The 15,713-nt window shown below is 39.1% G+C and overlaps 2 protein-coding genes and 1 pseudogene across 5 annotated transcripts in view; all 3 read right to left on the reverse strand.

Moving 5' to 3' along the window:
• LOC130241141 (protocadherin gamma-A1-like) overlaps positions 1 to 462 on the reverse strand; it is a 2,472-nt gene extending 2,010 nt beyond the window's left edge. Inside the window, exon 1 of the mRNA XM_056472872.1 lies at positions 78 to 462. Coding sequence (XP_056328847.1) covers positions 78 to 393 — 316 coding nt within the window. The 5' untranslated portion in view covers positions 394 to 462. The remainder of the gene's footprint in view (positions 1 to 77) is intronic.
• The window catches only part of LOC130240345 (putative protocadherin beta-18), a 287,342-nt gene that overhangs the window by 162,343 nt on the left and 109,286 nt on the right, over positions 1 to 15,713 (reverse strand). Inside the window, exon 1 of one of the 4 annotated variants that reach the window (XM_056471826.1) lies at positions 2,166 to 4,577. The exons of the other annotated variants lie outside the window; for them this stretch is intronic. Coding sequence (XP_056327801.1) covers positions 2,166 to 4,562 — 2,397 coding nt within the window. The 5' untranslated portion in view covers positions 4,563 to 4,577. Of the gene's footprint in view, positions 1 to 2,165; positions 4,578 to 15,713 lie in introns of those variants that run through there. 4 annotated transcript variants of the gene reach the window in all.
• Positions 11,168 to 14,323, reverse strand: LOC130241142 (protocadherin gamma-A11-like; annotated as a pseudogene).

The raw sequence follows: 15,713 nt of genomic DNA on the forward strand, positions 1-15,713 counted from the left end.
TCTTATGTCAAATTTGATCACATTTTTTTTTAATTCTGGTGAATTATCATTAATATCCTCAATATTGAGAATGAAACGATGCAATTCTAAAGGATTTTCCAGCACGAGCTCCTGTTTAATAACACATGAAGCTTTCTTTCCGCAAATCTCCTCTCGGTCGATTCTCTCCGCGACGGTCAGCTCTCCAGTGTTGATATTTATCTCACAGAATCGTTTGCTGTTACCTTCATTATCAATTCGCGCTTCCCGATTTGATAATCTGCTCACATCCAGTCCGAGATCCTTCGCTATATTCCCAATCACAGATCCGCGTTTCATCTCCTCCGGGAAAGAATAGCTCACGTCTCCATAAGCGGTGTGCGCCATCAGCACGAAGAACAAAAGACCAAACATCTCAGCAGCAACACAGATGATTTGATACACTGTAGTAGACACAGATGTGAGCAGAATAACCGCGTTATCCACGTTAAAAGTAAATTCAATCCATTGAATCTAGCTCAGAGTCGATATTAAAGAGACTGTCTGCAGCAAAGCGAGATGTCTGTTCTGAATATGACATCATAAACAGGGCGGAGAGGCTCCCAAATACGAACATCAACAGTTTCACTGGTGAACAGCGACGCTAAGAGTTCAATTATGAGACTGCACCAACTCATATATCTGATCTTAAATGACATCTTAACAAAACTAATAAATTAAATGTCGATCCAGGCTGATATTTATGACACACACAAAAGTATTATAATACTAAGTGTGTGGCACAAGAAAAAAATATTAGGACGTGAACAGAAGTTCATTTTTTAAATATTTGATCTTTTCTTCAAATGAATAAATAAATACATGCACACAGCATGAGAACATGTAAACAACTAGCATTGCATGTACAGCACCATGGACAGCAACCCAAAAATATGTTAGTTACACTAAATTTACTCTCCAAGCGAACTGAAGTTTAATTACGACGTCAACCACTGTTTAAACACATTAGACAACTCGAGTGTAAGAGATTTATGTACAACGTATAAATGCTGGTGAATTATTTACAGCCACAGAACAGTCTTGTGCATTACATGCCATTTAAAATGAAATTATTTTTTCTCTATCCTGCTTATCAAAGCGACACAAACTATATAACAAAAAGATGTAAATCACTCTCGGGTATGCATACAATACTGCCAAAAGCACTCACTTATTAAACGAAAAGTTCAACAACTTTTAAATTGACTGACTTCATTCAGCATCACACAACCAATAAGATTACCTTCACTCAAATTCATGAAATCAGTTCAGAGAGACAGAAAGAGAATGCCTATAATTGGCCACAGTGGTATAAGATTTAAGCTATAGTTGTAAAAAGTCAAATCAGCATCAGCCGGCCCTCATTATCAAGTCTAAATTTGAAATGAAACATGCAAAGATTAACTGCATTAAACAATCATTGGGACCTATTTCTAGATGATGATGGATTATTTGAACACACCATACAAACAGAACATTTTAGCATTCTACCAGAGCAACAACCCAACTTGCATAAGAAAATGCAGGTGCAGCACCATGGAGAGCGACAGCAAAAACCTAACGCGTCACTATTTCAGTCAAACGAAAATAATACTGGTATACTTAAGAGAAAATTCAGGAAATAGGAATTTCATCATATTAATACCTTAACTTCACAAAATACAGGCAAAACTACAATTAAATCAGCATTTTATCCCTTATTTAATTTAAATAGAAAGAAAGCATGTGGGCATATTACAATCGGTAGATGATCCTATGAACGAGTAATCAACCAAAAGCCAACATATTGTTGAATCACAAGACCACAACCAAAAACTTTACACTTTATATTTATTTTTAAAAATGCAAGTGGAAAACTACTACGGTAAACCTTAAATACTCATATCATGTCTCATGTCAGTAATTTAAAAAGGAACAAAAATAAATACAAAAATAAAAATGAAGAAAAACACACAAAAATTATTATTTTTTTAAGTTTCCTTTCAGACTTTTGGAGGACCAAAAAGGATTGGCTTGTTTAAAAAAAATAATTGGACCTTTTTTAATACCGGAGTTTGTTGTCATTGTATGTAATCAAAATAGAATTAGAATAAATGTTTTATTTAGAGATAATTAAAAAACTGTAGAGTCGGCTTTGTTAGTCCTACCTGAAATGATTCATTGATTTCTGCATCGAGTCCTTCCAGATCATCCACAGAAGACTGAGTCTTTCTCAGAGTCAGGTCAGCAGTCAGCGTGCCATCATTATAAGATCTGACGAACTTGAAGTCACTAGTGCGCGAGCCCGTGGTCAGGTATGCGTCATAATTGTACGCGCTGCGGAGAGTTCCCGCGCCCTCCACCTCTGCGTAATTTGGAGGCAGATACGCGCTGGGAATGGCTACAGCTCCATCAAACAACAGTCTGGGCTTTCTCCTGCGACAAAACCTCACGGCCAGGATGATGATGATGAAGGTCAGGAAGAAAGTGGAGACGGACACCAGCGCGATGATCAAATAAAACGTCAGTTTGGAGCTGCTCTCGTCATGAGACATGTCTTTCAGTTCTGGCACTTCAGCCAAGTTATCTGATACAAGTAAATACAGTGCGCACGTGGCTGAGAGAGAGGGCTGTCCGTTATCTCTGACTGACACAATAAGGTTCTGCTTCATGCTGTCAGATTCAGAAATGTCCCGCTGCGTCCTGATCTCTCCGCTGTGGACACCGATAGTGAAAAGTCCCGGATCAGTCGCTTTAATGATGTGATACGAGAGCCACGCGTTCTGGCCAGAATCCGCGTCCACGGCGATCACCTTTGAGACCAGGGAGCGCGCCTGCGCGGTTTTGGGGACCATCTCGGTCATGAAGGAGTTTCCCTCCGGAGAGGGGTATAATATCTGAGGAGAGTTGTCATTCTCATCCGATATGAAGACACTCACGGTCACGTTACTGCTCAGAGGAGGAGACCCGTTGTCTCTGGCTAACACGAGCACTTGGAAACTTTTCATCTGCTCGTAATCAAACGACCTCACGGCATGAATGACCCCGGTGTCTCCATTAATGGATAAAAAGGAGGACACCGGTGCGCCATTGACATCAGAGGACAACAGAGAATAAACTACAGTGCCATTCTGTCTCCAGTCCGGGTCTGTAGCTGATACTGAACAAATAGAGGAGCCTGCTTTGTTATTTTCTTGCACATGAGCTCTGTAATTCTGCTGCTGAAATACAGGTGGATTATCATTGACGTCAGCTACAGTCAAGTGAATATTCTTAGTGGAAGATAAAGGCGGAGAGCCCTCATCAGTAGCAGTAATTGTAATATTATATTCAGAGAGCAGCTCGCGGTCTAATTCACCTGTGGTCACCAGAGAATAGTAATTTTTGATTGAAGGCACGAGTTTAAATGGGACGTTTTGCTGAATGGAGCAGCGCACCTGTCCGTTATTCTCAGAGTCTCTGTCCTGCACATTAATGATGCCAACCTCGGAACCGGGTAACGCACTTTCGGGAATCGATAATTTAACAGATTTAGTCATTATCTTAGGGGCATTATCATTGACATCAGTAACATCAATTAATACAGTACAATGACTTGCGACCCCCTGACCATCTTTAGCTTGAACTGGCAATTCAATTAAATTTTCCTCTTCATAATCAATGAGTCCTGTTAGTTTAATCTGTCCAGACAAATCATCGAGAGAAAACGTATCTAAAAGATCTTCAGACAAATGACCAAATGCATACGTCACTTCTCCATTTTGTCCCTCGTCTGCATCAGTAGCGCTCACTGTCACCACTACAGTATCTACAGGAGAATTTTCAGGCAGACTGACTTTATAGACGGCCTGACTAAAGACTGGAGCATTATCATTAGCATCCAGCACAGTGACGTGTATGGCTACAGTACCTGATCTCGGTGGAGTCCCGCCGTCTACCGCAGTCAGAATTAAAGTCACCTCTTTCTGCTGCTCACGGTCTAACTCTTTATTAATAACGAGTTCCCCATATTTTCTTCCATTTGCACGCGTTAGTACATTAAGAATAAAGTGTTCATTGTCTTGCATTTTATATGACTGCACTGAATTCATGCCAATATCCGCATCATGAGCCTCATCTAATAAATAATGAGATCCTTTGTCTGCTGACTCTCTTATTTCGAATTTGATTACACTCTCTTTGAATTGTGGCGAATTATCATTAATATCCTCAATATTGAGAATGAAACGATGCAATTCTAAAGGATTTTCCAGCACGAGCTCCTGTTTAATAACACATGAAGCTTTCTTTCCGCAAATCTCCTCTCGGTCGATTCTCTCCGCGACGGTCAGCTCTCCAGTATTGACATTTATTTCACAGAATCGTTTGCTGTTACCTTCATTATCAATTCGCGCTTCCCGACTTGATAATTTGTTGACATCCAGTCCGAGATCCTTCGCTATATTCCCAATGACAGATCCGCGTTTCATCTCCTCCGGGAAAGAATAGCTCACGTCTCCATAAGCGGTGTGCGCCATCAGCACGAAGAACAAAAGACCAAACATCTCAGCAGCAACACAGATCATTTGTATATTGTAGTAAACACAGATGTGAGCAGAATAACCGCGTTATCCACGTTAAAAGTAAAATCAATCCATTGAATCAAGCTCAGAGTCGATATAAAAGAGACTGTCTGCAGCAAAGCGAGATGTCTGTTCTGAATATGACATCATAAACAGGGCGGAGAGGCTCACAAATACGAACAGTTCACTGTTGAACAGTTTCACTGGTGAACAGCGACGCTAAGAGTTCAATTATGAGACTGCACCAACTCATATATCTGATTATAAATGGAAACTAAACAAAAAACAAATTAAATGTGAATACAGGCTAACATTTATGATACACACAAAATATTTTACAATATTTAGCACTTTCTTACAATATTAAAACAAATATGATGTAAAGTCAAGTTTCTTTATGTTTTTTTTTTAATTCTAAAAAAAAAAAGACAACAACAACAAAGGCAAGTGTGCGTAGTATGAGAACTTGCAAACAGCTGACAATGCCTGTACAGAACCATGGACAGCAAACAGAAATATGTTCTTCAAATATACTATCCAAGCAAACTGAAGCTTATTTAAATGCTACAATAATATTTCAGCCCCCTGTATAAATGCATTCACATATAAACAACTTGAATGTAAATGATTTATATAAAACAAAGATGCTGATGAATTATTGACAGTCAAGTAACCGTTATTGTAGAACCTGTAGAAAGACACCCTCTCATATCTCCGACTCTTGCACCAGGTTGCACATTTGCACTATACACACATTTTTAATCCCTCCATGTCACTTGGAAACATTGTGCATTTCAAATTGTGCTTAATTTAGGTGAGTTGGCTGGCCAAACCACTTGAAACACTCTTCTCTCTTATGCACCTGACACTTTATCTAAACTCCATCTTACAAGGACTCAATATTGAAAACGATGTTGAATATCCATGTACCACAATCCTGTTGCACTGCTTGCTTCAATTATAAATAACTCTTGCACAATATTAAAACCTTAAATACCTCTTTTGCACAATATTTACCTTTAATAGCGCTCTTGCACAATATCCTGCACAGCATTGCTCAATCTCATGTAAAAGTACTTGCATAGCCTGTCTTAAGTGTATAGTTAAGTATCTTATAGTATATGTTAGTTATGCATATTTTTTTTAATAGCTTTATTTTGATGGTCCATTTGAGTATTACTAGACTGTCTGCTTAATTTCTGCTGATTCTGCTCCGTCAACAGACGTTTAACGGTCTGTAAGAAACTTTGCAGGTACATGTCAACTTACACTAACCCTAACCCCAACCTAACAGTCTAAAATCTAATGAGAATTAGCTGGCATGTAGATGCAATGTAACTTAAATTCAACAAACGGACCATCAAAATGAAGTGTGACGAATAGCTCTTACGTCCAGTGTTGTGATTGTATTCATGATTAATTTATGTAGCACTGTTGTCCTGCGAGACACGGCATTTCGTTCATGGGTATGTCCACACATGCAGCGGAATGACAATAAAGCTCGACTTGACTTGATATGTGCATTAAATGTAGCTTAAAATGTCAGTATTTTCTCTCTATCCTGTTTACCAAAATAATAAATCACAGAAACAATATCAACACATGTAAATCACTCTCGCGTATTCATGCAATACTACCAAAAAGCGATCACTTAATAAACGAAACTATTAAAGACTTTGAAATTGACTGAATTTTAATTCATCATTTCACAGCTAAAAAGATTACACACATTCAAAAGTATGAAATCAGGTTAGCGAGAAAATAATTTGCTTACAATTGGCCATAGAGGTAGAATTTGAGCTATTATTATTAAAAAAAAAAAGTCCGATCAACATCAGCCAGCCCTCAAAGTGTAAACTTGAAAACATACGCGCTGTTCAACTCAATTAAACAACCTTTACGAGCTAATTATTGACAAAAATTATGGATTATTGGGTCACAGCATTCAAAAAGTATAATTTAGCCTCGTCGGAGCAAGAACCCAGCTTTCAGCAGAAAATGCCAGAACAGCACCATGGAGAGCGACATTAAAAAGATCACGCATCATTTCCCATTTGAATTAAATGATTACAGGTAGCTACTAAATAGAAAAATACTAAACAGAAAAATTCAAAAATAGGAATTTTATTCATTTTGCTACGTTAATTAAAAAACTAAAACTGCACAAGACAGAATAAAAAGTCTTTAAAATCAACATTTTAATTATAAGCTTATTGAAAATCGAAAGAATCCCCGTGTGCACAAACAAATTAAAATCAGTAGATGATCTTATGAACGAGTAATCAACCGAAAGGAAACATCGCTGAACTTTAAGGCGTCTGCTAAAAACTTCACCCTTTATGTATAACAATTACTGTTGGCAAGTGCTGAAAAGTCATAGAGATTCAAGTTCATCTCATAGATGTGACTTCAAAGGGAACAAAACCGTACAAAATATAAATAAAAACAATTAAAATTAGAATAAACGTTTAATTTTAATCTAAAGAGCTTTAAAAAAAACAGATAAGTCGGCTTTTTAGTCCTACCTGAAAGGATTCAATCATTTCCGCGTCAAGTCCTTCCAGATCATCCACAGAGGATTGAGTCTTTCTCAGAGTCAGGTCAGCAGTCAGCGTGCCATCATTATAAGATCTGACGAACTTGAAGTCACTAGTGCGCGAGCCCGTGGTCAGGTACGCGTCATAATTGTAGGCGCTGCGGAGAGTTCCCGCGCCCTCCACCTCTGCGTAATTCGGAGGGAGATACGCGCTGGGAATGGCTACAGCTCCATCAAACAACAGTCTGGGCTTTCTCCTGCGACAAAACCTCACGGCCAGGATGATGATGATGAAGGTCAGGAAGAAAGTGGAGACGGACACCAGCGCGATGATCAAATAAAACGTCAGTTTGGAGCTGCTCTCGTCATGAGACATGTCTTTCAGTTCTGGCACTTCAGCCAAGTTATCTGATACAAGTAAATACAGTGCGCACGTGGCTGAGAGAGAGGGCTGTCCGTTATCTCTGACTGACACAATAAGGTTCTGCTTCATGCTGTCAGATTCAGAAATGTCCCGCTGCGTCCTGATCTCTCCGCTGTGGACACCGATAGTGAAAAGTCCCGGATCAGTCGCTTTAATGATGTGATACGAGAGCCACGCGTTCTGGCCAGAATCCGCGTCCACAGCGATCACCTTGGAGACCAGGGAGCGCGCCTGCGCGGTTTTGGGGACCATCTCGGTCATGAAGGAGTTTCCCTCCGGAGAGGGGTATAATATCTGAGGAGAGTTGTCATTCTCATCCGATATGAAGACACTCACGGTCACGTTACTGCTCAGAGGAGGAGACCCGTTGTCTCTGGCTAACACGAGCACTTTGAAACTTTTCATCTGCTCGTAATCAAACGACCTCACGGCATGAATGACCCCGGTGTCTCCGTTAATGGATAAAAAGGAGGACACCGGTGCGCCATTGACATCAGAGGACAACAGAGAATAAACTACAGTGCCATTCTGTCTCCAGTCCGGGTCTGTAGCTGATACTGAACAAATAGAGGAGCCTGCTTTGTTATTTTCTTGCACATGAGCTCTGTAATTCTGCTGCTGAAATACAGGTGGATTATCATTGACGTCAGCTACAGTCAAGTGAATATTCTTAGTGGAAGATAAAGGCGGAGAGCCCTCATCAGTAGCAGTAATTGTAATATTATATTCAGAGAGCAGCTCGCGGTCTAATTCACCTGTGGTCACCAGAGAATAGTAATTTTTGATTGAAGGCACGAGTTTAAAAGGGACGTTTTGCTGAATGGAGCAGCGCACCTGTCCGTTATTCTCAGAGTCTCTGTCCTGCACATTAATGATGCCAACCTCGGTACCGGGTAACGCGCTCTCGGGAATCGGGATATTCAGAGATTTAATAATAATAATTGGCGTATTGTCATTTACGTCAGTAATTTCAATTACAATTTTTGTATCTGATGAAAGACCATACTCGTCCTTAGCCTCAACAATAATTTCATATCTTGATTCATCTTCAAAATCGATTCGTCCTTTCACTGCAATTTGACCAGTCTGATGATCTAATGAAAACGCTTCCTTTGCAGAATCGGATAAATGGCCAAACTCATACGTGACTTCTCCATTTTGCCCCTCGTCAGCATCAGTAGCGCTCACTGTCACCACTACAGTATCTACAGGAGAATTTTCAGGCAGACTGACTTTATAGACGGCCTGACTAAAGACTGGAGCATTATCATTAGCATCCAGCACAGTGACGTGTATGGCTACAGTACCTGATCTCGGTGGAGTCCCGCCGTCTACCGCAGTCAGACTTAAAGTCACCTCTTTCTGCTGCTCTCGATCTAATTCTTTATCCAACACCAGCTCAACATACCTGCTTCCATCCGTCTTAGAATTCACGGCTAAAATAAAATTTGGATTTCTCTCTAATGAATATTTCTGCACTGAATTGTGACCGACATCAGCATCGCGAGCCTCAATGACACGAAACCGAGCTCCTTTAACTGCATTTTCACTTATTTCAAATTTGACCACATCTTTAGGAAATACTGGCAAATTGTCGTTAATGTCTTGGATTTGTAATTGTACACGATGCGATTCCAAAGGGTTTTCTAATATTAACTCAAATGTAAGTGTGCAAGAAAGCCGCTCCTTACAAAGCCCCTCTCTATCAATCCTTTCCGCCACTATCAATTCTCCTGTTCTCAGATTAATGTCGCAGTATTGCTTTCTGTTACCTTCAGTATCAATGCGAGCTTTACGAGATGACAATCTGTTCACATCCAGTCCGAGATCCTTAGCTATATTTCCAATCACAGATCCGCGTTTCATCTCCTCCGGGAAAGAATAGCTCACGTCTCCATAAGCGGTGTGCGCCATCAGCACGAAGAACAAAAGACCAACCATTATAGAACAAATCTTTGAAAATCTTGAGAAATCCATCAGAAATTAATCCCAGTGATGCACCAATGCCATGGGAAAGAAATCCAGATATAGGAAAGCTGTCGTTGTCGACGATTTTTGAGGAAACAACGAGCCTAGTTCGCAGCCCTGCGCATGACATTAAAAGCAGGGTGGAGAGATGTGTGGTGAAGACACTGATTGTTTTGCAGGTAAACAGCGACGCCATGAGTTAACAGAACAAAACTGCATGGATTCATTTCTATTAAAGGATTATGTGAAGCATGCACTTACAAATACAACTTGTTCACAAACAAGAAGCTACATTCTCTGCTGAATGAGAGATATAGATATCCATTGTGTTTAAAGCATTCCGATCGATCGATCGATAGATCGATAGATAGATAGATAGATAGATAGATAGATAGATAGATAGATAGATAGATAGATAGATAGCTCTAAGAGCGATAATAAAGAACAGTGCAGCACCATGGACAGCAACAAGCAAAATCTGCATTTTGTCGTTTCCAGAGCATATAAACAACATCACACTGCTGACATTTGAGTTGAATTGTCTTCACACGCCGATTACACATAACAGGAACAACAGTAAACAAATAAAAAAATAGCAACACTACGCAATTTTTTTGGATCAACCATTAGACAATGTCGTAATTCACAGTGGACTACATATTTCTTAGAGTCAGAGGAGTCCTAATAATATCTGAAGAAGACCTTAAACAAAAGTTTGGATTCTATTTATGATATAGATAATGATAATGGATTTACATGTGATCGGCTACACTAAAGTTTCTAAATTAACTGCATTACTGTGTATGGATGGTAAAGGTTCTACACGAAACCATAAATTAACCTTAATTTTAAGAATGGAGATTTGGTGTCAGAACAAGCAACGATGTGGTGTAAACTGCTCTCTTTAACATCACAAACCATTATGTACCATGTACGAAACAACAGCTTTTTTAAATTTCAAGATAAGGCGAATACACAATGCCTACATTAATATTTCAAATACAATAAAATAAAAAAGCAATGACTTAATAGAAATAGTAAACTTTAGAAATCCAGCATCAACAACTTAACCTGCGAGTGAACACAGCAAAAACCCGGTGTCATTTCCCATCTGTCTGAAAACCATCAATATTACTGAACAAAGTAAACTCGCACTGATCAATAATTCATTTTACAAAATCTAAACACACTATAAAGACAAAAGTACTTTATTATTATTATGTTTAATTTTAACGACAGATTCTCATTGGCCACACAAAAATAAAAATGTTAAATGAGAATGAGCTAAACTAAATTTTATCCAAAAAACAAACAAACACAAAACTGTTTTTCTAAAGTCTCCAAAAACAAAAACAAAACAAAACAAAACATATTTTAGTCATTATTAATGTTTTGTGTTGAGAAGTGCGAAAAACGAAACATCTAGCCTAAAATTTGAAGCATTGTTCAGCATAAGTTCCCATTGAAACGTTTAAAGCTTGTCACGTAATGTCTTTAACCTAAATAATTATTACTGTATATGACTTTCTGATGTTTAATACAACATTATTTACGTTCAGCTAATGCTAGCGATATAAATTTTACTCTCTATGCAGGTTTCGATGCGCGTTCTATAAACGAAGAAACAACGACTCAGATTTGCCACGTTAACGTCAGTGTTCGCCCTGTACAAAGCAGTGTTTACGTGAACTGTAAAGATAACATTGTTTTGAAATGTAGCTATGAGACGGTCAGGATTATATTTATTAGTCTAATGAGTGTAACATTTCTAAAAGTATGGGTTTTCATTTATTCATGTGATTTAAATGTATATAACATTGCCATTCTGTAAACTGATTATTCACAGCATATTTCTAATTACAGAAACTCCAGATTTAAATGTGTACACAATCAGTAAGAGAACATTTCAAACGCTGCCACATTTTTCGGCAAAACGTAAATCAGTTTCCATTCGTCAGGCTGACTCAAACCTTTTATCAAAATAGCATGAATGGACCACTAAGCTATTTTCCTTTTTTTTGCATCCAGTTATGTCAGAAATACCCGGTACAGTATACAACCAGCTTAAAATACCAAGAACACTTGAAAGGTGGCCACAATGTGGAAAAAATTAGGAAAACGTAACGATTTAGAAAGCAAAGCCTCGTAACTGAAAATAAAGTCTTTACCGTAAAACATTTTAAATGTTCAAGTAATCATGTGTTTTAATTAAAGAACAGAACTTATCAATGTAATCAAATCAAGACACAATCACCTCCTATTTACTTTACGCAACCAAAACATTAACTGGAAAAACTTGCTTGTAATTCCTACCTGAAAGGATTCAATCATTTCCGCGTCAAGTCCTTCCAGATCATCCACAGAGGACTGAGTCTTTCTCAGAGTCAGGTCAGCAGTCAGCGTGCCATCATTATAAGACCTGACGAACTTGAAGTCACTAGTGCGCGAGCCCGTGGTCAGGTATGCGTCGTAATTGTAGGCGCTGCGGAGAGTTCCCGCGCCCTCCACCTCTGCGTAATTTGGAGGCAGATACGCGCTGGGAATGGCTACAGCTCCATCAAACAACAGTCTGGGCTTTCTCCTGCGACAAAACCTCACGGCCAGAATGATGATGATGAAGGTCAGGAAGAAAGTGGAGACGGACACCAGCGCGATGATCAAATAAAACGTCAGTTTGGAGCTGCTCTCGTCATGAGACATGTCTTTCAGTTCTGGCACTTCAGCCAAGTTATCTGATACAAGTAAATACAGTGCGCACGTGGCTGAGAGAGAGGGCTGTCCGTTATCTCTGACTGACACAATAAGGTTCTGCTTCATGCTGTCAGATTCAGAAATGTCCCGCTGCGTCCTGATCTCTCCGCTGTGGACACCGATAGTGAAAAGTCCCGGATCAGTCGCTTTAATGATGTGATACGAGAGCCACGCGTTCTGGCCAGAATCCGCGTCCACGGCGATCACCTTGGAGACCAGGGAGCGCGCCTGCGCGGTTTTGGGGACCATCTCGGTCATAAACGAGTTTCCGTCCGGAGAGGGGTATAATATCTGAGGAGAGTTGTCGTTCTCATCCGATATGAAGACACTCACGGTCACGTTACTGCTCAGAGGAGGAGACCCGTTGTCTCTGGCTAACACGAGCACTTGGAAACTTTTCATCTGCTCGTAATCAAACGACCTCACGGCATGAATGACCCCGGTGTCTCCGTTAATGGATAAAAAGGAGGACACCGGTGCGCCATTGACATCAGAGGACAACAGAGAATAAACTACAGTGCCATTCTGTCTCCAGTCCGGGTCTGTAGCTGATACTGAACAAATAGAGGAGCCTGCTTTGTTATTTTCTTGCACATGAGCTCTGTAATTCTGCTGCTGAAATACAGGTGGATTATCATTGACGTCAGCTACAGTCAAGTGAATATTCTTAGTGGAAGATAAAGGCGGAGAGCCCTCATCAGTAGCAGTAATTGTAATATTATATTCAGAGAGCAGCTAGCGGTCTAATTCACCTGTGGTCACCAGAGAATAGTAATTTTTGATTGAAGGCACGAGTTTAAATGGGACGTTTTGCTGAATGGAGCAGCGCACCTGTCCGTTATTCTCAGAGTCTCTGTCCTGCACATTAATGATGCCAACCTCGGTACCGGGTAACGCATTTTCAGGAATTGGGATATTCAGAGATTTAATAATAATAATTGGCGTATTGTCATTTACGTCAGTAATTTCGATTACGACTTTTGTGTCTGATGAAAGACCATACTCGTCCTTAGCCTCAACAATAATTTCATATCTTGATTCATCTTCAAAATCGATCCGCCCTTTCACTGCAATTTGACCAGTCTGATGATCCAATGAAAACGCTTCTTTTGCAGAATCAGATATATGCCCAAACTCGTACGTGACTTCTCCATTCTGCCCCTCGTCAGCATCAGTAGCGCTCACTGTCACCACTACAGTATCTACAGGAGAATTTTCAGGCAGACTGACTTTATAGACGGCCTGACTAAAGACTGGAGCATTATCATTAGCATCCAGCACAGTGACGTGTATGGCTACAGTACCTGATCTCGGTGGAGTCCCGCCGTCTACCGCAGTCAGAATTAACCTAACATCCCTTTGCTGCTCTCGATCTAATTCTTTATCCAACACCAACTCAACATACCCGCTTCCATCTGTCCTAGAATTCACGGCTAATATAAAATTTGGATTTCTCTCTAATGAATATTTCTGCACTGAATTGTGACCGACATCAGCATCGCGAGCCTCAATGACACGAAAACGAGCACCTTTAACGGCACTTTCACGTATTTCATACTTGATTTCATCTTTATGAAATATTGGTGAGTTGTCGTTAATGTCTTGGATTTGTAATTGTACACGATGCGATTCCAAAGGATTTTCTAATATTAACTCAAATGTAAGTGTGCAAGAAAGCCGCTCCTTACAAAGCCCCTCTCTATCAATCCTTTCCGCCACTATCAATTCTCCTGTTCTCAGATTAATGTTGCAGTATTGCTTTCCTTTACCTTCAGTATCAATGCGAGCCTTACGTGATGACAATCTGTTCACATCCAGTCCGAGATCCTTCGCTATATTTCCAATCACAGATCCGCGTTTCATCTCCTCCGGGAAAGAATAGCTCACGTCTCCATAAGCGGTGTGCGCCATCAGCACGAAGAACAAAAGACCAACCATTATAGAACAAATCTTTGAAAATCTTGAGAAATCCATCAGAAATTAATCCCAGTGATGCACCAATACCATGGGAAAGAAATCCAGATATAGGAAAGCTGTCGTTGTCGACGATTTTTAAGGAAACAACGAGCCTAGTTCGCAGCCCTGCGCATGACATCAAAAGCAGGGTGGAGAGATGTGTGGTGAAGACACTGATTGTTTTGCAGGTGAACAGCGACGCCATGAGTCGACAGAACAAAACTGCATGGATTAATTTATATCAAAAAAGTATGTGTAAGATGCACTTACAAATGTAAAGTGTTTAGAAACAAAAAGATAGCTACATTCTCTCCTGAATGAGAGATATAGATAGCCATTGTATTTAAAGAATTTGGATAGATAGATAGATAGATAGATAGATAGATAGATAGATAGATAGATAGATAGATAGATAGATAGATAGATAGATAGATAGATAGATAGATAGATAGATAGATAGATAGATAGACATAAGACCGAAATTAAACAGTGCAGCACCATGGACAGCAACGAGCAAAATCTGCAGCATGTCACTTCCAAAGCACATAAGCAGTTTCACATTGCTGACAGTTGAGTTTAATTGTCTACACACGCCAATTTAACATAACAGAAACATCAGTTACTAATAAAAATAGTACAATTTTATTCAATAATTCACCATACCCTGCCTCAGTCATTAAAAAAAAAAGGTTTATTCACAGCGGACTATGTCTTTCTCAGAGTCAGATAAGTCATATTAATATCTGAAGAAGGAATTAAATAATAGCTTGGGTTTTATTTATGATATAGATAATGATGATGGATTTACAGGTGAGCAGCACCACTAAAATTTATAAAGTAACTGCATTACTGTGTATGGGCGGTAAAGGGTCCATATGGAATCAATAATTAACCTGAACTTTAAGAGTGGAGATTTGCTTTCAAAACACAACGATGTGGTGTAAACTACTTTCTTTAACATCACAAACCATTATGTACTGTGCATCAAATAACAGCCAGATTAAAACTTTCAGTATAAGGCATGGACACAACGACTACATTTATTCTTTAAAAAACTAATAAATAAATAACAAAAAATAAATAAAAAAGCAAAGACTTTATAGAAATGGTAAACTTTAGAAATCCAGCATCAACCTAACATACAAAGTGCAAGTGAAAATAATAAAACCCTGTGTCATTTCCCATCTGTCTGAAAACCATAAATATTACTAAACAGAATATACTCCCACTGGATTTTAGTTCATTTCACAAAATCTAAACAAACTACAAAAGGCAAAACTACTTTTATTACCATGTTCAATTTTAACTACAGATTTTCATTGGCCACGAAAAATAAAATAAAATGAAAATGAGCTAAATTATGCTTTCTTCTACAAAACAACAACAACAACAACAAGAAAAAAAACACCACAAAGATTTTCTATAGTCTCAAAAAAACAATTTTTAGTAATTATACATGTTGTGTGTTGAAAAGTGCGAAAACCGTCTAATTTACGTGTAAATCTAGCCTAAAGTTTCA

Source organism: Danio aesculapii, chromosome 14 (genome assembly GCF_903798145.1).
Source record: "Danio aesculapii chromosome 14, fDanAes4.1, whole genome shotgun sequence".
Lineage (NCBI taxonomy): Eukaryota > Metazoa > Chordata > Actinopteri > Cypriniformes > Danionidae > Danio > Danio aesculapii.